This window comes from Sapajus apella, unplaced genomic scaffold (genome assembly GCF_009761245.1).
Source record: "Sapajus apella isolate SASKATOON/1434 unplaced genomic scaffold, GSC_monkey_1.0 scaffold33, whole genome shotgun sequence".
Taxonomy (NCBI): Eukaryota; Metazoa; Chordata; class Mammalia; order Primates; family Cebidae; genus Sapajus; species Sapajus apella.
The window spans coordinates 4470592-4494410 of NW_022436973.1; the positions used below are offsets into that span (position 1 = coordinate 4470592).

The 23819-nt window shown below is 38.2% G+C and overlaps 1 protein-coding gene and 1 pseudogene across 1 annotated transcript in view; one reads left to right on the plus strand and one right to left on the minus strand.

The window, feature by feature from the left end:
* Positions 1-23819, minus strand: part of DHX35 (DEAH-box helicase 35) — a 77256-nt gene that overhangs the window by 46839 nt on the left and 6598 nt on the right. The window contains exons 3-8 of the mRNA XM_032294942.1: positions 23095-23187; positions 13328-13405; positions 6629-6733; positions 4264-4325; positions 3049-3118; positions 975-1034 (exon numbers count right to left, since the gene is read on the minus strand). Coding sequence (XP_032150833.1) covers positions 975-1034; positions 3049-3118; positions 4264-4325; positions 6629-6733; positions 13328-13405; positions 23095-23187 — 468 coding nt within the window. The remainder of the gene's footprint in view (positions 1-974; positions 1035-3048; positions 3119-4263; positions 4326-6628; positions 6734-13327; positions 13406-23094; positions 23188-23819) is intronic.
* LOC116562685 lies at positions 18868-19733 on the plus strand (annotated as a pseudogene).

Sequence of the window (23819 nt, forward strand, 5' to 3'; positions counted from 1 at the left end):
TATGAAAGTTTCTGGGTACCCCCCAGCAGGCTGGAGCGAAGGGCTCCCTCCTTGGCTGCCTCAGTACTTTGAACACGCTGAACTGCAAACATCTATTTCTGTGTCTGTTTCCCTCAAAATCAAGAAGTGTATGAATCACCTGTAACTAGCATGGTGTTTAGCATGTATATATAGCAAGTGGTCAAAAATACATGTTGAGTGGAGCTGCTATTTAAACTAAAATATTAGTCATCAAGAGAGAAAAATAATGTAAACTTAGCCATAAGAAATTTTAACATGGAAATTACATATATACAGAAGAAACTTTTTTTTTTTTTTGAGATGGAGTTTCGGTCTTATTGCTTAGGCTGGAGTCCAATGGAGCAATCTCGGCTCACTGCAACCTTTACCTCCCACGTTCAAGTGATTCTCCTGCCTCGGCCTCCCAAGTAGCTGGGATTACAGGCATGTGCCACCACCATGCCCAGCTAATTTTGTATTTTTAGTAGAGACGGGGTTTCACCATATTGGCCAGGCTGGTCTCAAACTCCTAACCTCAAGTGATCCACCCACCTCAGCCTCTCAAAGTGCTGGGATTACAGATGTGAGCCACAGTGCCCGGCCCTGGAGAAACTTCAATTGCACAGAAAAATCTAAACATATACAGTATAATCATAAATAAACAAATTCAATAAATACAGGCTCATACTGAAAAAATGGTAAAAAGAAGATCCCCACTTAGGTGTGGAGAAAGACAGTAGGTAGATAAATAAGACACGTAGGCAATTATGAACTCAATTAATTGCAGGCTAATTTCCACCCACAAGCTGAAAAGGAGTATCCTCTGATTATATGAAATCTAGGACATCAGATGATCCCATTAAGAAGGTAGGCCATTCTGTCAAAAATAGGCTCTTGCTAGAGGTAACTTCCCAAGGATATATAGGATAAAAGTGTTTGTGAGGAGAGGAGAAAACCGGAGGAAAGGCTCTTACCTCCGCATCCAGAGTGGCTGAAGCCACAATCAATCGAAGATCCCCTCTCTTTTTCTGAATCTAAAGAAGAAGACATTAGGAAATAATGATAATAGTGTAATACTTACAGATTAAATAATTTGATATCTGAAATGTATTTTCAAAATAATTCAGTATGTCTTTTTTTTTTTTTTTTTTTTTGCCTGAGGAGGAGGTTGGGGAGCTTACAGACGAAAGGACTGACTACAAATTAATAATTGTCAAAGGTAAAGGGGGGAGGGGCATTACGCTATTCTTTCTAATTTTGTAAATGTATGGAATTTTCAAAGTAAAAGTATTTTTAATTATAAAAACTATAGAGAGGCTTTAAGACCCAAATTTGAATTTAGTGATAATAAAATCATTTTTTCCTGATACCTAGGTCTCAAGATGGTTTGAATTTATGTATGAAAAATTATTTTTACAGCAAATAAACAATAAATGATAACACCAAGACAGAAATATGGCCAAGAAAAGACAAAAGATATTAAGTTACTCAAAGAAATGGATAATCAACAGGCATAGGAAAGGTAATCAAATGAGCTATAGCTAAGATATATAATGAAATTTTTTTCTCCCCATCTATCCCACCAGCAAGGATTTTTTTTTTTTTTTTTTAAGGCTAAAACTCAGTGTTGGCAAAGATTCAGTGAAATTGGCCCTCTTGTTATACTGTTCTTGAAAAAGACAAAAATGTGGTGGCATAATTCCCCCAAAGTATCAAAAAGTCTAAATCTTAGGCCATGGAATAAAACAATAATGAAAATAATAACAACTAATACAGACTAACATACGTGCTGGCCAAGAGGCCCTGCATATAGGTACACAGTGTGCCCGCTGTGCAAGGTGCCTGGCTGAGGGGGCTAGGGGCATCAGCAATCCAGCCCACTTGCCTCCTACCTAGCTCTGGACATCCTGCCAGAGGGGACATCTTTTTCTAATTTGCACAAAATAACCTCATGGTCTAGCTGTTACACTATGCCAGGCACCCACCTAAAAGTTTTTTGCTATCTTACTTAAGCTCCATAGCAAATCATAATATACAGCACCTATGTCTAAGAGAACTCTCTTCAGTGATGAAGATTTTCCTTATTTATACTGTCCAATGCATAAGCCACTAGCCACCTGTGGCTATAGAGCTCTTGAAAAATAGCCAATGTGACTGAGAACCTGAATTATTTTTACTTTTTTCTATTTCAATTAACTTATATCTTAATAGCCACAGGTGGCTCGTGGCTACCATAGAATAAAGTGTACCAGCACAGTTACAGAGACTACTATTATCCCCATTTTAGAGATAAGTAAACCCAACAAAGTCAGAATTTGAACCCAGGCAGTCTGACTCAACACCTACGCTCTTAATCACCCTGTTCTACCACTTCATTCTAGACTCTAATTGGGAATCCGTCCCAAGAAAATAATCAGAAAATATGGGAAGGGAGGAGAAAGTGGAGGTAAGATTGAAACAAGATCAGCTGTGAGTTGTAATTGTTGACGCCAGATGATGGGTACATGGGGTCATTACACACTTCTTTGGGATATGTTTCAATAATAATAAAATATTAATAAAAAATTAAAGAAAATAAACAGAAATTCTGCAGATTTAATTATAAGGGTACTCGTTGCAACAGTATTTATAATATTTAAAATCTGCAAGCCGTACAAATTGCTAACAGTAGGGGAAGTTAAATACTTTATGACAGAGATGTGATTAAATAGCCATTAAAAATAATATCTTTAGAGAATATTTAATGAGACAGGGAAATATTTTAATGTAATGTTAAGGGAAAATCCAAGATACAAATTAGTACATATAATTCAATCAATCCCTAGTATGCCAAAACAGATCCAAGTACACACACACACACACACACACAGAAAAGAGAAGAAAACATACCAATATTCTACCACTGCTTTTCTCTGAATGGGTAGGATTATGGATGATTTTAATTTTCTTCCTTGGTATTTTGTTGTATTTTCCAAGTTGCTACAATAACTTTTATAATCAGGCAGCAAACTAAACACAAAAAATAAAAATCTGGCTGTGAAGTCATACCTTTTTTAGCAAGCCAATGGCAATGTCAGTGTATAAGGTCCTCTCATGGGCTTCGTCCAGCATGATGACACTAAGAAGTAAAGAGAAGCTTTCAGTGGGCCTCTAAAAAAACCACACATCATCTCATCTAGACCATCAAAGAGCTTCTGGGTATTTATTCCTCAAACATTCACTTTGCATCAAAACAGAAGTCACTCTTCTTTGACAATGAGGCAATTCTTAGGTTAATAAAAATGGTGACATTAACATATCTGAATTTTGAAAATAGTGTACTATTGTTATCTTTAAGTGTTTTACCATCCACACTGAATTCCAACAGAATTTACTATCTGATTTTAAATGAAAACATAACCTATAACCCCACAGAGCTCATAAAAATCAGAACAGGCCAGGCACAGTGGCTCACTTGTGTAATCCCGCACTTTGGGAGGCCGAGGAGGGCGGATCATCATGCCCAACATGGTGAAACCCTGTCTCTACTAAAAATACAGAATCAGCTGGACATGGTAGAACATGCCTGTAGTCCCAACTACTCAGGAGGCTGAGGCAGGAGAATTGCTTGAACCCGGGAGGCGGAGGTTGCACTGAGCCGAGATCTTGCCACTGCACTCCAGTCAAGCGACAGAGCGAGATTCTATCTCAGAATCAAAAAAAAAAAAAAAAAAAAAAAAGACAAAAAATCAGAACAAAACCCAACCACCTAAAGACTGTTAAGCCATAACAACAGTCAGAGAGGTAGATGACCATGGTTGTGATGCACATGTGCCAGGGGGTCAAATATGACACCCTCCTTGAGAATATAAGAGCCTGGGTGGGACAGCTTTAATGCTGTGAGTGACAAGACAGATATACAAGGAGAAGGAAAGTGATAAAAAAAAAATTATTTGGACTCTGTATATTACAGTCAACATGGGCCAGCTGGTTCTCTGTAATCACCAACAATCCTGGAGCGTGACAGAGGCAAAATAAAAAAGGCAAGTCACCAGACTATTTAAGTAATGACAGGAATTTTAAGTGCCCATTTTTGACTGTCTGTAAAGTGCCATATTACTTAAATTCTGAGAAAAAGACCCAGGGTTCCAACAGCCAAGGTCAAGAAAAAAGCTTTGGGGCAGCTGAACACAGAAGTGAATCCCAGCTACGAACACACCTGCTTCCCCATCTTCCTGTGGACTTTGGAAACTAGGAAAGCTATCATAAGAAAAACACATTTACCTATATTTTGTTAATAATGGATCAACCATCATTTCCCTCACCAGCATTCCATCAGTAAGAAACTAAAAAATAAAAACACAAAGCTTTAGAAACAATTCACTTACATTATACATTAATGATATTTTTTAAGTTCAAGTGCAACCTCTTTGCCAGCATGTGTACAAGTAAATTCCCGTAAAGGACTATGGGAAAATGCCCCCATATTTTCATTACCAAGCAATGAAATTGTTCACAAAAGACTTTAAACACAGAGTTGTCAGCTGGAGTTGCAAATCTTTTAGCAGAATTTCACTTGCATTTATTATGAGACTATTAGCTAAGCCCCATTTCCTCTGGGCTTGCACTACTAGTACTATCGATGAAGAGGCAGTGAAGACAAATTGGTGTCTGCCCAAAGAAACACCCTAAGACTAAGATAATTGCTCTTCAAATGTCCCAAAGACTGCAGACTGCAGTTCTTGAGGTTATTAACTTAAACTTCAATTAATATTATTTTACAGAATCTAGACAGGATCATGGTTAAGAACATGGGCTATGGTGTCAGACTGCTGGGAGTTCAGATCCTGGCTCTATCTCTTACTAGCTGTGTGAACCTTGGGCAAGTTACTTATCTTCTCTGTCCCTGATTGCTTATTTGTAAAATGCAAAAATGTAATTGCAAGTTACTTATCTTCTTTGTCCCTGATTGCTCATTTGTAAACTGAGGTAATCAAAGTATTTACCTCACCAAGTTATTGTGAAAAATAAATGAGATGGTATAGTAGTTCCTTGGTTATCCTTGGGGGGCTGATTCCAGAAACCTCCCATTCACACCAAAATCTGCAGATGCTCAAGTCCATTATATAAAATGGCATAGTGTTTGCATATAACCTATGCATATCCTCTATGCATATATGATAACCTTTACATATATAATAACCTATGCATATCCTCTCATATACTTTAAATCATCTCTGAATTACTCGGAATGCCTAAAACAATGAAAATATTATATAGTTGTTACGCTGTATTGTTTTATTAATTTACATTATTTTTATTTTTGTTTTTTAGTATTAGCAATTCAAGATTGGTTGAATCCACAGATGCAGAACCTGCAGAATACAGAGGACTGACTGTACATGTAAAGCATTTAGCATCGGACCAAGCACACAGTAATGTTCAAGAAAACTCAGCTGATACTGTTTAAGATTAATGGATGTTTATAAAATGCTTCGGTAACAGTCTTCTTAACCTACTGAATTTGTTTTTAGGTTAAGCCATCTCCCTTGCATGGTGTATCTTAGTGTTTTTACCTTTTTTGTTTTAAGTGTGGGATGCATTCCCATATTGTTCTTGGACCCAGTACTAGCTGCCACATACGTACACAAGAGTGAAAGTGAGTACTTGCCACCAACAACGAAGCACCAGTCAAGAACTGAGCACCTTGGAATTATGACCAAATGGAATATAAAAGGTTTTTACAGAAGGCTGAAAGGCTTTTATGGTTATGCAATCCACTGAAAATTAGCTAGTTCAAATATATCTGATGGTACAGAAAAATATTCCCTTCACCTAGTAAGACGAATGTAACAAAATACAGTAACTTGGAAAATAAGGTCCATATTTTTATAAATCACTGCAGTGTTCATTCAGCTCATCTGATTCTTTTCAATTTTCCTCTGTTGCAAATTAAAAGGTAACTGAGATTCTAATAACCAATTTTCATTTCATCAGATTATTTTCATTCACTGTTTTATTGCACTGTCTGATTAGACTTTGATTCCAGCACGGTGGTAGGTGGTAGACACCCTATTGAGTTGATTATAGTCTGATTACTATTGATGCTAATTATTTCAATATTAGTAACTAGGCCAAAGAACACATATATAAAATTCATTTTCATATGAAAATGGAAAAGTACTAATTAGTGAAAACAACATTCATGAATTCTACACTTCATCAACTTATACTATGTGGTCTCTATTTTTAAGTCTTTTACAAGCTTGTTTCTATATTTCGATAGCTATTTGAGTCACTGAAAATACAATAAAATACACATAAGAAAAGACAGCTTTGAGTCCTGGTCCTATCACTGATTGGCATATAATATCAAGCAAGTCATTCAACCTTCCAAGCCCTTAGCCTCTTCGTCTGTAGAACCAAGGACTAAACCTTATTTCCAAGCTCCTTTCTGAGATACGATTCCAGGACTCTGAAAATCCTCTGTGTCTCCCAGCTGACTAAAGTCCCTGAATGTCAAGTAATTTCCTACACTTTCTGCCATGGTATCAATGTCCTGTACAGCAGCAAGGACTATACATTTTTAATTCTCCCAAAATAACCTTCTTCCTTATTTACACTAGGAAAAGCAGCTTAAGCACTTTACCTTAATTCTCGTGGCCAGCTGATCGGTGCAGTCATCAAAGCGGATGCAGTAGCCCACCTCGTGGCCCAGCACTGCACCCCTTTCTTCAGCTACTCTCCCTGCAACCTTTGGGAAGAAAGATCATGCTGAAAATAGAGACATAGAAATTACTGCACAGAGCACATACTATGGAAAATCTAAAGGTCATTTATATTCTAAATAGTATGTGAATACAATGAAAAATAAAAAGAGGCAAGTTACTAGAAAACAAGCATAATAACTTTTGCAATTTATGATTATTATTATTATTATTTTGAGACAGAGTCTCACTCTGTCACCCAGGACGGAGTGCAGTGGCACAATCTCGGCGCACTGCAACCTCCACCTCTCAGGTTCAAATGATTCTCCTGCCTCAGCCTCCCAAGTAGCTGGGATTACAGGCAAGTGCCACCAGGCCCAGTTAATTTTTGTATTTTTAGTGGAGACGGGGTTTTGCCATGTTGGCCAGGCTGGTCTCAAACTCCTGACCTCAAGCTATTCACCTGCCTCAGCCTCTCAAAGTGCTAGGATTACAGATATGAGCCACCACGCCCACCCAATTATTAACTTATATATCTCACTTCATCCTATAATGGTCTTGGGGCAACTTATAAGAACATTCATAATGAAAAGCAAAATCACATAAAAATGTTACAGGTCAAGATCCAAAAAATTACAGAAAAAAGTTCAAAACATCAAAGCCAATGAGAAAATGTTAAACATAGATGGGCCAAAGTTACTTCAGTTGAGCCACAAATTCAGCAAAAAGGAAAGTAAAAGAAATGAGATTCACCCTGCTCCTAAAGAAAGAGCACACCAACCAGGGACAACTTTCCATCTCCACACCCGAAAATAAAGCCCATCCCCCTGGACCATGAAGGCAGAACAGGAATTACCATATTCAAAAGTGGGCCCGTTTCGTTTTCTCCTTGAAAGCAAAGTTTCAAGAGTGAGATACCTGGAACAGTTCACAAATGTGTCCCAGCTGCCAAAGCCACTGAGGGGGAAATACAGACAAGAACTCAGGTTTAAAATAAAGGGGGCAGATGAGTGAATGAGAAGAGTAATTAAAAAAAAAAATCCAAGGTAACATAATAAAGTGAAAGTAAAAGACAAAATATTTAATACATTATGAAGACTGTAAACTAAAGACAGATTTTTCACCTGTCAAAATACAACAACAAAACAAAGTGAGTGAAAGAAAGAGAAAAATGAATCCAATGGCAAGATCTCCGCTTTCCCCTAGAAGGCTATTCCAAAGTTAACTTACTAACAGAAAATATTTAAAATAATGAACAAGCATGAAAGTGGAAGATCAATAATGCATATCATTTAGTTTAATTTAAAAGAAAATAGGACCAGACACTGGCTCACACTTATAATCCCAGCACTTGAGAGGCTGAGGCAGGTCAGGAGTTCAAGACCAGCCTGCCCAACATGGTAAAACCCCGTCTCTACTAAAAATACAAAAAGTTAGTTGGGCATGGTGGCATGCACCTGTAATCCCAGCTACTCGCAGGAGACTGAGGCAGGAGAATCACTTAAACCCAGGAGATGGAGGTTGCAGTGAGCCAAGATCACACCACTACACTCCAGCCTGGGTGACACAGAGAGACTCCATCTTAAAAAAAAAAAAAAAAAAGAAAAAAGAAAAAAGTTTAGTATCCACCACATAAACTACCTAACTGAAAAGAAACAAAGGGAAGCAATATTAATAGAGGCTTCCCAGGGACCCAGCACACCAATCACCACGGAAGGAAGGAGTTCAGTCTCCCTCTTTCACAGGTAAGGCAACCTTCCCAGCACCCACGCAGTTCCCAAAGTGCTGACTTTATAACATTGCTGGCACAGGAGGTGTCCTCAGGCAGAGCTAACTGCTCCAGCCTTTCCACCCCAGCAGCCCCAGGCTCAGGAGGGCAGAGGCTCCCTGCACTCAGCTTCTGAGCCAGGAAACACCCAGGCGTTTCCTGTCCATCAGCGTTTAAGACATTGAAGAGCAGATGAAGATCAGAAGCAGCTCTGCCTGGTGACTTGAAATTACAGAATGGGGAGGCCAAAACCAAATCAATCATTCAGCAGCTGCTCTATATCATGCAGGCTTTCAAAACATCTTATGAAACCAGAAAGTTATCCTACACTGCTGTACCTCTGGAGGTTGTATTTCCCAATGACCAGCATTTCACCAAGACAGATTTGTTACTGTTATTGTTCCAATTTCAACTCTACACGGTATTATATTATAAATCTCAGAATATGGTACAGATAATGTGTGCACAGAGATACCAGAAACTTACAGGGAAAATAGGCTTGCATGGATGAGCACACATAAATATATACACCTACTATGTACCCAAAAAAATTTTAAGTTAAAAAAAAGAATGAGCATAAACAAATCTCAGTAAAAATATAATCATTTTATGGGTCTATAAGGTAAAAGCCAAACCTGTTTACTCTTATTCCTTCACTATTTGAATACATTTGCTATAAAAAGTATGTATTTTTATTTTCAAGCTCTATTTTTAAATTTTTATTATTTATATTCACACAAGATTATATTCTATTGGCTTTTTAATAGATTTTTATCTCAATCACTTTAGTTCTGCTCCCAATAACCTCATCAACTAGACTAGACAAATACTATCTTTTTGAAAGACCAAAAGGAAAGGGAGGTAAAAAATATTAAAAAAAAAAAAAAAAAAATCACTGAGCACCTACCACTAGCAAGTGCTGTGCTCTAAGCTTTCACAAATTTGTATCTCATTAAAGATACACACAGCCCATGAGGTAGGCAAGACACTCTTGTATTTACAAATGACGAAACTGAAATAAGACAGGTGTTAGACCTTATTCTGAATCACGGGTCAGGGAGGACATGGTCTTGAAGTCAAACCCAGACCATATAAGTTCAACAAGCATACTCATTACTAACTGCATCTCACAGAGACCAAGCAACAGCTTATGCAGTCTGTTTTTAAGTTCTGAGATTGTTTTCAGATTTTAATCTGCACATAAAGTACTTTCTGAGATGTAGCATTTCGAACCTGACAGCCCTATTCATATTACATGCTCTTTGCTCTTTCAAGAGAAAGCTGTGGTTTCATGTAAGCTATCCATGGTTACAAATTTGGAGTTAAAATGCAAACTGATTAAGAGTTGAGATTCCAAACCACAAACAGGAAAAAATGCTCTAATTTTTAGGTAACTGAGTTATCTTTCAGTGACAAAAAATGTTAACTCTAGCATTGCAATTTAGTTTCCAAACTGTTATCACTATTTTCATACAAAAACACAACAACACACACACAACTTGTAAAATTGTATTACTTCTTAATTAAACACTATTAGAAAGTGAACATTGGGCAAAATAATGACATAATAATTAAAACTTGGTACAGAACAAAAATAACTTGGGGAAATAGAATTAATTTCTTGTCCAGGTAATGATGGCAAACTAAAGGCCCTACTTCCTTTTCTTAAAGTTTTTTTTTTTTTTTTTTTTTTGGAGATAGCATAAAGATTGGAGTGCAATGATGCAATCATAACTCACTGCAGCCTTAAACTTCTGAGCTCAAGTGATCACCCTGCCTCAACTTCACAAGTAGCTGGGACCACAGGCAGGTGCCAGCATGCCCAAGTAATTTTAAAAAAAATTTTTGGCCGGGCGCGGTGGCTCAAGCCTGTAATCCCAGCACTGTGGGAGGCCGAGGCAGGTGGATCACGAGGTCAAGAGATCAAGACCATCCTGGTCAACATGGTGAAACCCCGTCTCTACTAAAAATACAAAAAATTAGCTGGGCATGGTGGCGTGTGCCTGTAATCCCAGCTACTCAGGAGGCTGGGGCAGGAGAATTGCCTGAACCCGGGAGGCGGAGGTTGCGGTGAGCCAAGATCGCGCCGCACTCCAGCCTGGGTAAAAAGAGCGAAACTCCGTCTCAAAAAAAAAAAAAAAAAAAAAAAAGAATGAAAACATACTGGCTGGGCGTGGTGGCTCAAGCCTGTAATCCCAGCACTTTGGGATTACTGGCCGAGGCAGGTGGATCACGAGGTCAAGAGATCGAGACCATCCTGGTCAACATGGTGAAACCCCATCTCTACTAAAAATACAAAAAATCAGCTGGGCATGGTAGCACGTGCCTGTAATCCCAGCTACTCAGGGGGCTGAGGTAGGAGAATTGCCTGAACCCAGGAGGCGGAGGCTACGGTGAGCCGAGATCATGCCACTGCACTCCAGCCTGGGTAACGAGAGCAAAACTCTGTCTCAAAAAACAAAACAAAACAAAACAAAACAAAACAAAACAAAAAAAAAAAGAATTAAAACATACTATCAACAAAACGCTTATGGTGGCTCAAGTATCTACACAGTGATCCTCAGTTCCAAAAAGCAGTGGGCAAAGTCTGCACAGTTTGCAGGGACAGTGTGATCAAGAATTTTATAACAACAGAAACCACAATTGAACATTCTCAAGCATATAAAAAAATTGCTGAATGATAAAATTCAGCCAATACAAGAAATAAAAGCAAAACAAGCAATTTAAGGTTGGCAAAACCTGTGGGTAACCCCCCCATTATAGGCACCGAGGAATGAGAGCTAAGCAGAACCCTGGCAGAGTTAGGGCTTAAGGAATATCTCAATTTATAGTGTTACTACTCAGCTATTTCCTTTTATATAATCCTTTACATAATCATATATTAGTTTATAGAAATAGGGCTTGAAGAATCCCTTTATATAATCCTCTATACATAATCATATAATAGTTGATAGTATGAGTGCCTAAAGAATATTTCCCTACATATATACCTATAATTATATCTTAGTTAGTATCAGAGGAATGCCTAGAGCAGACACAGTGCAGAGCATGATTTAAGGGAAAACAGTTAAACCAGGACAAGAATCCATGGCCCAGGTGGCAGCATTCAGTATTATAAAGATACCCGCTGTATGGCAGGCTTGGGGTGAGAGCCACTCCTCCTGATAAAGGGGTTGTAGGACTTTGCTCCAGTTCTTGTGGAAGGCTGCCCTCAGAATGGCAATCCACCTTGGTGACGGTGAACTTTATCAGCTCTTGCTACTGTGCTGCTTGAAAAGCATCTTCCCATAGAACCCATTGGAAGCTGCCAGAAGGTGGCAGTAACCTTGACAGCTCTGTCACTGCTATGTGACTTAAAGCATCCTCCTATAAATCTTCTTAGAGGTAGTTTGCCCATAGATAGAAGCATTGCACACTGCACCCTCTTCACTGCGCACAGCCCACCTTCAAGCCTCGGTGACCTAATGGGGGTGGACCCCTTACTGGCCCTTGCCTTCATGAGAACGGGCCCCTTGCTGCGCGCTGTCCACCTCCTGACCTAGGTGACCTAATGGGGGTGGAGCCCATGTTTTATTGCTCACGACCCTATCACTATCCTTAAAGATGATTTCACTCACTGCCCTGCCCTGTAACCTATACACAATAAATACTCATGCTTCTGGACATTTGGGGCCTCGCCTGACTCCGCTTATTGGTGGCGTGGCCCCCGAGCCCAGCTGTGTTTTCTTTGTACTTCTGTGTCCTGTCTCTATTTCTCGGATCCTGCGCCTCAGCACAGTATAAGGCTCACCCCACGACCCTGTGGGGCACTCAGCCCTACATCTAGCTCCCAACGTGCCCTACAAAAACCATGGAAAATAGTGGTAAGTACTGAATCAAGTTAAGCTAGATTTAAGGTTAAACACCTGTGAGAATTATGATTAAGAACATGTACGTTACAAATCTTGAAATGAAAATGATAGGACTATATCAACGACAAATGGAGAAAGGGAAGGTGGAAAGCAGAATACATGTGCTAATTTCTTCTTCTTTCATAACAGGATGCTATAACATGTAATTTGAAATATAGGTAACATCCTGATGTTTTTTCTACTCTTTTTTCTTACTTTTCAAACTTTAATAAATTATTTTGTGGTGAACATTTATCCAAAGTACAGTTGCTACTCCTACTTCACTAAAGTTTCCTATTTTGTTAAATTGAATAAAAAACAAATATTGGATATGATCTCATTTTCATAAAATTATTTCTATCTCACCAACCATTCATCTTCATCTTCAGGAGACGCTTGGAATGATGTTCACAAACATTCACATGCTGGATGGTAAAATTGGGGGTTTTAAAAAAAATTGTTTTTTATTTCCTCAGCACTTTATTACTTAAAATGTTTGTAACGTGCAGTATCAATTTAACAAAAATATTCAAATCATAATTCTTTTAAAACTGAAGAACTGGCTGGGCGCTCACGCCTGTAATCCCAGCACTTTGGGAGGTCAAAACGGGCGGACCACGAGGTCAGGAGTTTGAGACCAGCCTGGCCAACATGGTAAAACCCCATCTCTACTAAAAATACAAAAAAAAAAAAAAAAAAATTAGCCAGACGTGGTAGTGCACACCTGTAATCCCAGCTACTCAGGAGGCTGAGGCTGGAGAATTGCTTGAACCCAGGAGGTGGAGGTTACAGTGAGCCGAGATCACGCCACTGCACTGCAGCCTGGGCAACAGAGTGAGACTCCGTCTCGGAAAACAAAAAGCAACTATAGACCTAAATTCTTAAGGAGCAACTTCTATTCATCTAAAGCCTTTAGGAAATGTAAACAAATCACAAATGTAGACAACGCAGACAGAATCTTTCCAATACAAAAAGAAACTCACTGTAACAGCAGCCACTCTTCGAGGTTGGGTCACTCCTACCACTCTTCCTTCAGCTGTCCAGCCAGCTTCTGCAAGGTACTACAAACAAAATCACATCTAAGTACACATATGATACCACTTTTCCAGAACAATCTCCCCCAAGATGCTCCCGTACTGTGTTAAAATCACTAAGAAAGGAAACAGCACAGTTCTTGTCCCAGCAGAACTTTGGAAATTATTTTACAGATGAAGAATCTGAGGCTTGGTAATGTTAGGTAATTTACTTAAGTTCACATCAAAGCTGATCAACAGAAGAACTAAGGCACAATTCTAGCATTCTGACATCCCAGTCCTGGAAAATCTCCATATACTACAGGTGCCTCAAGGAAAAAAATTATCAAGAGGTCCCTCAAAACAATGCTAAATCTGTAGAACAAAGAAATTTTAAGCACATATAAAGATGGCTCAATATAAATATCAACCACAGAACACATTTTAGTCATATCAAAACAACTGGATTTTACATATATATGAATATATGCCATTAGATTATATTAGTACCCATATATAAAATTTGATTGACCAGGCATGGTGGCTCACGCCTGTAATTCCAGCACTTTGGGAGGCCGAGGCAGGCAAATCACCTGAAGTCAGGAGTTCAGGACCACCTGGCCAAGATAGTGAAACCTTGTCTATACCAAAAATGTAAAAAATTAGGCAGGTGTGGTGGTGCACCCTTGTAATCCCAGCTACTCGGGAGGCCAAGGCAGGAGAATCACTTGAACCTGGGAGCTGGAGGTCACAGTGAGCCAAGATTGTGCCACTGCACTCCAGCCAGGGTGACAGAGCGAGACTCTGTTTCAAAAAAAAAAAAAAAGTGATTAAGTATATTTATCTGGTTTATGTACTTATTTAATATCTATATATTTTTTGATTACATGCACTTAAAATCCAATATGAGGCTGGGCGCGGTGGCTCACACTTGTAATCCCAACATTTTGGGAGGCTGAGGCAGGTGGATCACGTGAGGTCTGGAGTTTGGGACCAGCCTGGCCAACATGGTGAAATCCCATCTCTTAAAAAAAAAGAATTATTAAAAAAAAAAATTCAATATGGATAACAATGGTTATCAGTTACATGTTTTTCTCACATCTAATTATTTACAATGAACATATATTACTTCTATAATAGAAAAAAGATTTTAAAAGTTACTGCATGTATCTGCTCATATGTTCAAAAGAAATAAAGGAAGGACAATACAGATACTAAAAAAAATGGTTGTCTACAGGAAATGGTTGGGAAAGGTATAGAAAGAAAGGAAATGGAGGCACGGTAACAGGGATGAAGAGGGAGTAGCAATGCTCTGAATAGATCTTTTTGTGTAGCTCTGACTCTGAGAACCACAGGCATGTTTCACATACTTTTCAAATACCCGAAAGACAAATAAGACCAACAAGGATGTGGAGGGAAACCTAAAGGAAATACAAACACTAACATATGACCCTTTCTATACTACAAGTGAATAAGAGAACCACACTGGAGGGGGTGGAAAAGAAAAGAATTAACCTAAGTCATGATAGAAAAACATATCTTGGCTTGATGTTATAAGGATAAGACGGAAAGAACTGTACATAAATGCTGTAATCTAGTTAGTAAACATTAGTAAGTATCCAAGCAAGATCATGGGTTAGCAATTCTGAAACTATTTTAATGAATCCATACATAAGCTACAGAAAATGAGGACTAAGCTTCTCATTGTTGCAGATAAGTTATAAATAAGGAAAGGCTCAAACGAGCCCTAGGGTATTAGACTGGACTCAGAAACATCTTCATAAACTCATGGTGTTTAAGATATAGATGGACAGACAGACACAGACAGCTGGATGCTTTTATAACGTATGGCTCAATATTCATAAATATATTTCCTAAGTCTGCTCGCTGAGATTCAGCAATGGCATCTCAGTAGCAATGAGCACTCTAGCACCCAGATCCTGATTGTGATTTCTTTTTTTTTTTTTTTTGAGACAGTCTCACTGTCACCCAGGCTGGAGTACACTGGCGCAATCTCAGCTCACTGCAACCTCCGTCTTCTAGGTTTAAACAATTCTCCTGCCTCAACCTCCCTAGTAGCTGGGATTACAGACTCCTGCCACCACACTCAGCTAATTTTTGTATTTGTTTAGTAGAGACGGGATTTTGCCATGTTGGCCAGGTTGGTCTCCAACTCCTGACCTCAGATGATCCACCCACCTCAGCCTCCCAAAGTGCTGCGATTGCAGACATGAGCCACCATGCCTAGCCCCAGATGATGATTTCTAAACACCATTCTCCAACAAAAGGAACCAGGGCTTGTGTAGGGAAAATATACCTCAAGCCTGAAGCATCTTGTGGTACTAGAAAGTAAGGAAGTGGTCAAAAAAAATGAAAGCTTTTAGAAAGAAAACAGGAGCCAAAATGAAGGGGCTCCTAATGTTCAAAGATGAAACAATTTGAGCAACACAATAAATAATGACAGTATGGGGTTTTAACACGTAGAAAAAACAAGTATCTATGAAACTATATTGATATACACAAATAATCTAACAAATAAATAAATGAGGAAGAAAGCACAGGTCCTCCTTACAGAAAATTCCATTTAATAAAGATAGAGGGAAAGAGGAGAAAAATTACCACTGCTGCTGACAGGATCCACTGCGGGGGGTGCTGAGCTTAGTGAGAGTTTGAAGAAAAGCAGAATATTTGCAGTGTGAAAATATGTCCCCCAAGATACACATCAACTAAAAAGGGGAAGGTAGTAGCTTCATAGGTGAAACCTGGAACCTTAACCGAGTGACCAAGGTTGCTATTACCGTGACAAGACCTATCAACATCACAAACCCTTGATAGGATGCACTAAGGATACAATATCATTTCTACAATATTCTTGCCAAAAATACATAAGCTCCTTTGAGAAAACATGACATAAACCCAAACTGAGGGACATTCTACAAAATAAATCCCATTATTCTTTTAAAGTGTCAAGTTCATGAAAGATGAAGACATATTGAGGAATTCGCATACCCTGGAGAAGATTAGGGAGAAATAACAGCTAAATGCAGTGTAAGATCCTAGAATTATTTTAAAAAGAACCTTAGTAGGAAAACTGATGAGATTTAAATAAGATCTATAGTCTAGTTACTAATATTGTACCAACATTAATGTCCTGCTTTTGATCTCTGTACTAGAAGTAAAATAAAGAGTATAAGGAAATCTGTATTGTTTTTTGTAACTCTTCTATTATTCTACAAGTAGTTAAAAATAAAGTTTAGAAAATGACTAAGAAACAAAATGTTGTAGATAATGTAGGGTTTTTCCTATAAAAACTATAAAGTTTCTCTTGTATTAAATACAAACACAAAACACTACCAACCACCAAAATCAATGCAAATACAAAACCAGAACTGTAAGAATAATAACTAAGAGTCAATAAGTACCTTACTAAGTGCCAGGAACTGTGCTGAGTGCCTTATACGCATTACCTCATTTAATCCTCAAAACAAATCCTATAAGGAAGGTAACATCATCATCAACAATACACAGATGAGGAAACAAAGAGGCCACACAATTTGTCCAAGGAAACAAATAAAAATCTGTGTCCTGGACTTCAAGCTCAGCAAACCACAATCATGACACATAAACAGAACACAACATATTATCCAACTTCAAACACACATAGCCAATCTCTTAGCAGTAGTGTTAAGTCAAAGAAAAATAAATTCCATAAAAATAAACCTTTCATAAAGCTAGTCACCTCAATACCTTGTGTGATTCAGACTTCTACAGCATGCTTATGATTGCTGAGAGGTGGAAATTTAAAGATACTGAAAAAGCAGGTGTAGTGCTGATGTCATGGAGGGAGGTCACTAAAACATAGCTGAAGTCCACTTGAGTTCTCCATTTCTTTTTTTTTTTCTTTTATTATTATTATTTTTTAGATAGTTTTCCACTCTTTTTAAAAATCACTAAATCTGGGCCTCTAGCTAAAGAACAGAATTAGGAAGAACTCCACCAATAACAGTACTAATAAAAACTGTACTTAAGATGAGCTTATATTCATAGCCCTTTCTTTTTACAGAACTCTAATAAAAAAAATAAAAAATAAATAAAAAAATATATATATATATATCATCTAGGTTCTACATATAGTTTGTAGAATTTAAAAATTATTAAGTAATTGGTACTTTTGCATGTTGTTTTTTCCCAAGGAAAGGAATTACATAAATCTAGCAAAAGAGAAAAACCTGCTCCATATCCTTGCTGTAATCTTTAGTTCCTCAGCCATCCCAATTTCCCTAGGCCATAACCCAAATTTAGCTTCACAATAAGTTGGAAACAGTGACGGTCTCAGAGATGGGGAACCGAGTGGCTAGGAGAAAAGGGAATACTCCTCCATAGGAGGGGAAGCAGATATTTGGATCAATAATACAATCTATTACAATGATCTAGTCATTTTCAATAGCAAAGCTTAGGAGATTCACTTTTGACCATTTATTCCCTTGTTCTTCTTGAATTTTGAACCATGCAAATGTATTTCCTGTTTTTAAAAAGTGTTTACAATAAAATACAATTCCTTAAAATAATTCAATTCAAATGTATGTGTTTTGAGCCCGCAACTCCATATTTTGTTTATTCTATAAAGGTATCTATATATGTGCAAAATGACTTACGTGTAAATTGATTCCACTGCAATCATTGTAATAATACAAAACTGTAAACAACCTAAAAGTCTCTTATTTGGGGATTGGAAAATTATGTTCACATATTAGAATCTACAGAACTGAAAAAAGAACAACAATACATTATGTGAAAAAAAAGACAAAGTGTGAAGGCATTATCTGGCTTCAAAATACACTACAAAGCTATACACAAAACAGCATGGTCCTCACATAAAAACAGACACATGGACCAATGGAACAGAACAGAGAACCCGGAAATAAATCCACACATTTAAAGCCAAGTGAGTTTTCAACAAAAGCACCAAAGACACATCTTAGGGAAAGGACAATCTCTTTAATAAATGGTGCTAGGAAAACTGAATAATCATGCAGAAAAATGAAACCAGTTCCATCTCACCACATATAAAAATAAAATTAAAAAGGATAAAAGACTAAAATGAAAGGCCCAAAGTTATGAAACTACCAGAATAAAACAGAGGGGAAACACTTATGACACTGGTTTGGGCAAGGATTTTTTGGATATGACTTCAAAAGCACAGGCAACAAAAAGCAAAAACAGACAAATGGGATTGCATCAAACTAAAAAGCTTCTGTACAACAAAGATAATGATCAACAGAGTGAAGAGAAAACCTACAGAATGGGAGAAAATAAATGTAAACTATGATCTGATAAAGGGTTAATATCTAGAATACATAAGGAGCTCAAACAATTCAATAGCAAAAAAACAAAACTCCAATTTAAAATGAGTAAAAGGGTGTGATTCCGCCCTGCGCGGCTGTTGTCTGAAGCAGGAGTCATTTATCTCCGTACACCTTCTCTCCCGCCTAAGTACATGCCACCACCCTATGGAAGTTTCAGTGCACACAGACATGAGCCCTCTGAGGCCCCAGAACTGTCTCTTTGGTTGTGAACTAAAGGCAGGCAAAGATAATCACTTTAAGGTGGACAATAATGAAAATGAGCACCAGTTATCTTTAAGAACGGTCAGTTTAGGGGCTGGTGCAAAGGATGGATTACACATTGTTGAAGCAGAGGCAATGAGTTACGAAGGCAGTCCAATTAAAGTAACACTGGCAACTTTGAAAATGTCTGTACAGCCAATGTTTCCCTTGGGGGCTTTGAAATAACACCACCAGTGCTCTTACAGTTGAAGTGAGGTTCAGGGCCAGTGTATGCTAGTGGACAGCATTTAGTAGCTGTGGAGTAAGATGCAGAGTCAGAAGATAAAGAGGAGGAAGATGTGAAACTCTTAAATATATCTGGAAGGTGATCTGCCCCTGGAGGTGGTAGCAAGGCTCCACAGAAAAAAGTAAAACTTGCTGAAGACAATGATGATGAAGATGATTTTGATGATGAGGAAACTGAAAAAAAAAAAAAAAGCACCAGTGAAGAAACCTATACAAGATACTCCAGCCAAATATGCACAAAAGTCAAGTCAGAATGGAAATGACTCAAAACTATCAACACCTAGATCAAAACATCAAAAGTTCTGTAAAAGACACTAAAGCAAAAATGCAAACAAGTATAGAAAAAGGTGGTTCTCTTCCCGAAGTGGAAGCCAAGTTCATCAATTATGTGAAGAATTGCTTCTGGATGACTGACCAGGAGGCTATTCAAGAACCCTAGCAGTGGACGAAGTCTCTTTAAGAAAACAGTTCAAACAATCTGTTAAAAATTTTCCATCTTATTTCATTCTGCAAGTTGATATCTGGCTGTCCTTTTTATAATGCAGAGTGAGAACTTTCCTTACCGTGTTTGGTAAATATTGCCCAGGTTCCCTTGCCAAGAATGTGTTGTCCAAAATGCCTGTTTAGTTTTTAAAAAGGAATTCCACCCTTTGTTTGGTTTTAGGTATGTATGGAATGTTACGGACGTAGTAGTAGCGGTGGTCAGACATGGCAATGGTGGGGAGCCAAAAAAACACATGTGCAATAAAACTCAGTATTTTACTTAAGTAAAAAAAAAAAAAATGGGCAAAAGATCTGAATAGACATTTCTCAAAAGAAGATGCACAACAGGTTTATTATTTAATATATATATGAAATAATGTTCAACATCACTAATCATCAGGAAAATGCAAAACAAAACCACAATGAGTTACCACCTCATCCCAGTTAGAATGGCTACTATCAAAAAGATGAAAGACAGCAAATGTTGGCAAGAAAGTGGAGAAAAGGGAACCCTTGCACACTGTTGGTGGAAACGTAAACTAGTACGGCCACTATGGACAACAATATGGAGGTTTCTTGAAAAATTAAAAACAGAACTATTATATGATCCAGCAATCCCACTACTGGGTATTTATTCACAGGAAAGGAAACCAGAACATCAAAGAGACATCTGCATTGCCATCACTATCCACAACAGCTAAGATTTGGAATCAACCTAAGTGTCCATCAACAGATGAATGGATTTTTAAAATCTGATACATACACACATATACACAACAGGATACTACTCTGCCATAAAAAAAGAATGAAATCCTGTCATTTGCGACACATAGATGAACCTAGAGGACATCATATTAAGTGAAATAAGCCAAGCACAGAAGGGCAAATACTGCATGATCTCACTCAGAATCTAAAACAGTTGATCTTACAAAAGTGGAGACTAGAACGGTGAATACTAGGGGCTGCAAAGGAGAGAGGGTAACAGGGAGTGCAGAGAATAAAAGGCTGGTGAACAAGCACAGAGTTACCGTTAGGTGAAACAAGGTCTGGTGTTCTACTGCACAGTAGAGTAGCTATAGTTACAATGTGCTGTAGACTTCAAAATGGCTAAGAGAGGATTCTGAATATTCTCACCACAAAGTAATGATACATGTTTGAGGTGAGGGATATGTCAACAACCCTGATTTGATCATTATACAACATATACACATATCAAAACATTACACTGTATCCCATAAATATGCATAATGTGTCAATTCAAAACAACTTTTTAAAACTAAAGAGTAAGTAGGGCCGGGTGTGATGGCTCATGCCTGTAATCCTAGCACTTCGGGAGGCAGAGGCAGGCGGATCATGAAGTCAGCAGTTCGAGACTAGCCTGACCAACATGGTGAAACCCCTCTCTACTAAAAATACAAAAATTAGCTGGGCATGGTGGTGCGCACTTGTAATCCCAGCTATTCAGGAGGCTGAGGCAGGAGAATTGCTTGAACCCAGGAGGCAGAGGTTGTTGCAGTAAGCCAAGATTGCGCCACTGCACTCCAGCCTGGGTGACAGAGCAAGACTCTGTCTAAAATAAATAAATAAATAAGTTTAAAAAAAAAAAAAAAAAAGACAAGGCATACTAAAACATGTATAGATATTTCATGTTTAAAATAGGGCATATATGTGCATATACACGCACACACACTCTCTCTCTCTCTCTCTCTGTGTAAATGCATGAAAAAATTTCTACCAAAAAACTGATAATATTGATTATAACTGCACAAAGGAAACAGGTACCAGGAAGACAGGGCAGAAGGAAATCTCTCTTTTTATGTCCCTTTGTGACTTCTGATTTTTTTTTTTTTTTTTTTTTTTTTGAGACGGAGTCTTGCTCTGTTGCCAGGTGGAGTACAGTGGCACAATCTCGGCTCACTGCAACCTCTGCCTCCCGAGTTCCAGCGATTCTCCTGCCTCAGGCTCTTGAGTAGCTGGGACTACAGGCATGTACCACCAGCCTGGCTAATTTTTGTATTTTTTAGTAGAGATGGGGTTTTACCATATTGGTCAGGCTGATCTCGAACTGCTGACCCTGTGATCCACCTGCAACTAATTCAACAACAGGGAAGACTCAAACACATAATGTTGGACAAAAGAAGGTATGTTACTCCTTTATAAAATTCAAAAATAGGCAAAACGAATTTATAATGTTACTAGCAGAATAAGTTACCTTGTATTCATGATTGTAGGGGTGGGCAGAGAGGGCAGTTAGAGACCAGAATGGGACACAGAAGAAGAGTTCTCGGGGTTTTGGTAATGTTCTGTTTCTTGATGTGGGTGTTGGTAACGCAGTTGTATTCCACTTGCGGAAATGGATCATGGTGTACAATTATGATATAGGTACTTTGGTACTTTCCTACACATATTTCATACTTCAAGAAAATTAACATTAAAAAAGGAAAGAAGCACCTGCAAGGTCTCTCAAGCCTGGTCAGTCTTCAGTCTTCAAGTCAAATTTCTTAAGACACACTCTGAACTCACCCTACACTTCTCCACCCCAATACCTCTAACCACAATATTCACTGGCTTGGAGTATCTTAGTCAGCTCCCACTGATAATTCAGATCAATTTCAAATGCCAGTTCCTTTACAAGGCCCTTCTTGATCCTTCTTTCTACTCCTATCCGCACCAAATATGATTTTCCCCAGTAAGAAAGAATCATTCCATAGCACTGCATAATTCTATAATAGTAAATTTTTATTTACAATCATAACAATATTCATTTTACCCCACCTCTTCAACTGTAACTATTTAAGGATAAAAACTCTGTATTACACATCTTTGAATGAGTGTCCATTGTAACTTTCAGAGATGGCTACTCCATTACTATTTTGGAATTATAAAAAATCAAAGACAAACTGTTACTTTAGTACTAATCAAAGAAATTATAAGCCCCAAAAGTTTGATAAAAAAATATCTAGTTGAAGTGAATATTTCCTAAGAGGAGACCTTAAAAATGTAAATGATAGGCCAGGCGCAGTGGCTCACCCCTGTAATCCCAGCACTTTGGGAGGCCAAGGCAGGCAGATCACCTGAGGTCAGGAGTTCAAGTCCAGCTTGGCCAATATGATAAAACCACATCTCTACTAAAAACACAAAAATTAGCTGGACGTGGTGCCGGATGCCTGTAATCCCAGCTACTCGGGAGGCTGAGGCAGGGAGAGAAACGCTTGAACTGAGCAGGCGAGGTTGCGGTGAGCTGAGATCACACCACTGCACTCCAGCCTGGGCGACAGAGCAAGACTCTGTCTCAAAAAAAAAAAAAAAAAAAAAAATGTAAATGATAGTAAAGAGTTCTCAAGCTATAAAATCCTTCCAGCTTAATTGAAATGTAAAGATACATATTAAATATGTACTCACCTGAGGAATCTGTGTGCTCTTCCCACATCCCGTTTCACCAACAATCACCACTGTCTGATAATTTTCTATCAAGTATAAAATATGATTCCTAAGCTGAAAAAGAGTAACACACATTGTCTTGTGTTATTAATACACAAGACAATGTAAATAGCCATACATTGTCTCAGAAGACCTAAACAACAATATTTAAACATTGTGAAATGAGCTGTTTTCAAAGGAAAGTAAATTTTAAAAAGAACTATTGAAAAGTATTTCTAACTCTCAGGTACTATTCCTCTCAGTATGAGCTGAAACAACTGCAATTAAGTGTAACACTTATCAAAACACATAATGCATGTGCCCTTTAAGATTTTCACTCAAAAAACAACCAACCAACCAAAAAGAAAAGCCGGGCGCAGTGGCTCATGCCTACAATCCCAACATTTTGGGAGGCTGAGGTGGGTGGATCACTTGAGGTCGCCAGTTCGAGACCAGCCTGACCAACATGGAGAAACCCCGTCTCTACTAAAAATACAAAATTCATCGGGCATGATGGCGCATGCCTGTAATCCCAGCTACTCAAGAGGCTAAGCAAGAGAATCACTTCAACCCAGGAGGTGGAGGTTGCAGTGAGCCCAGATCACGCCATTGCACCCCAGCCTGGGGAACAAGAGAAAAACCCCATATAAAAAAAAAAAAAAAAAAAAAAAGATTTTCACTCATAAGAAGTTATATTATAGACATAC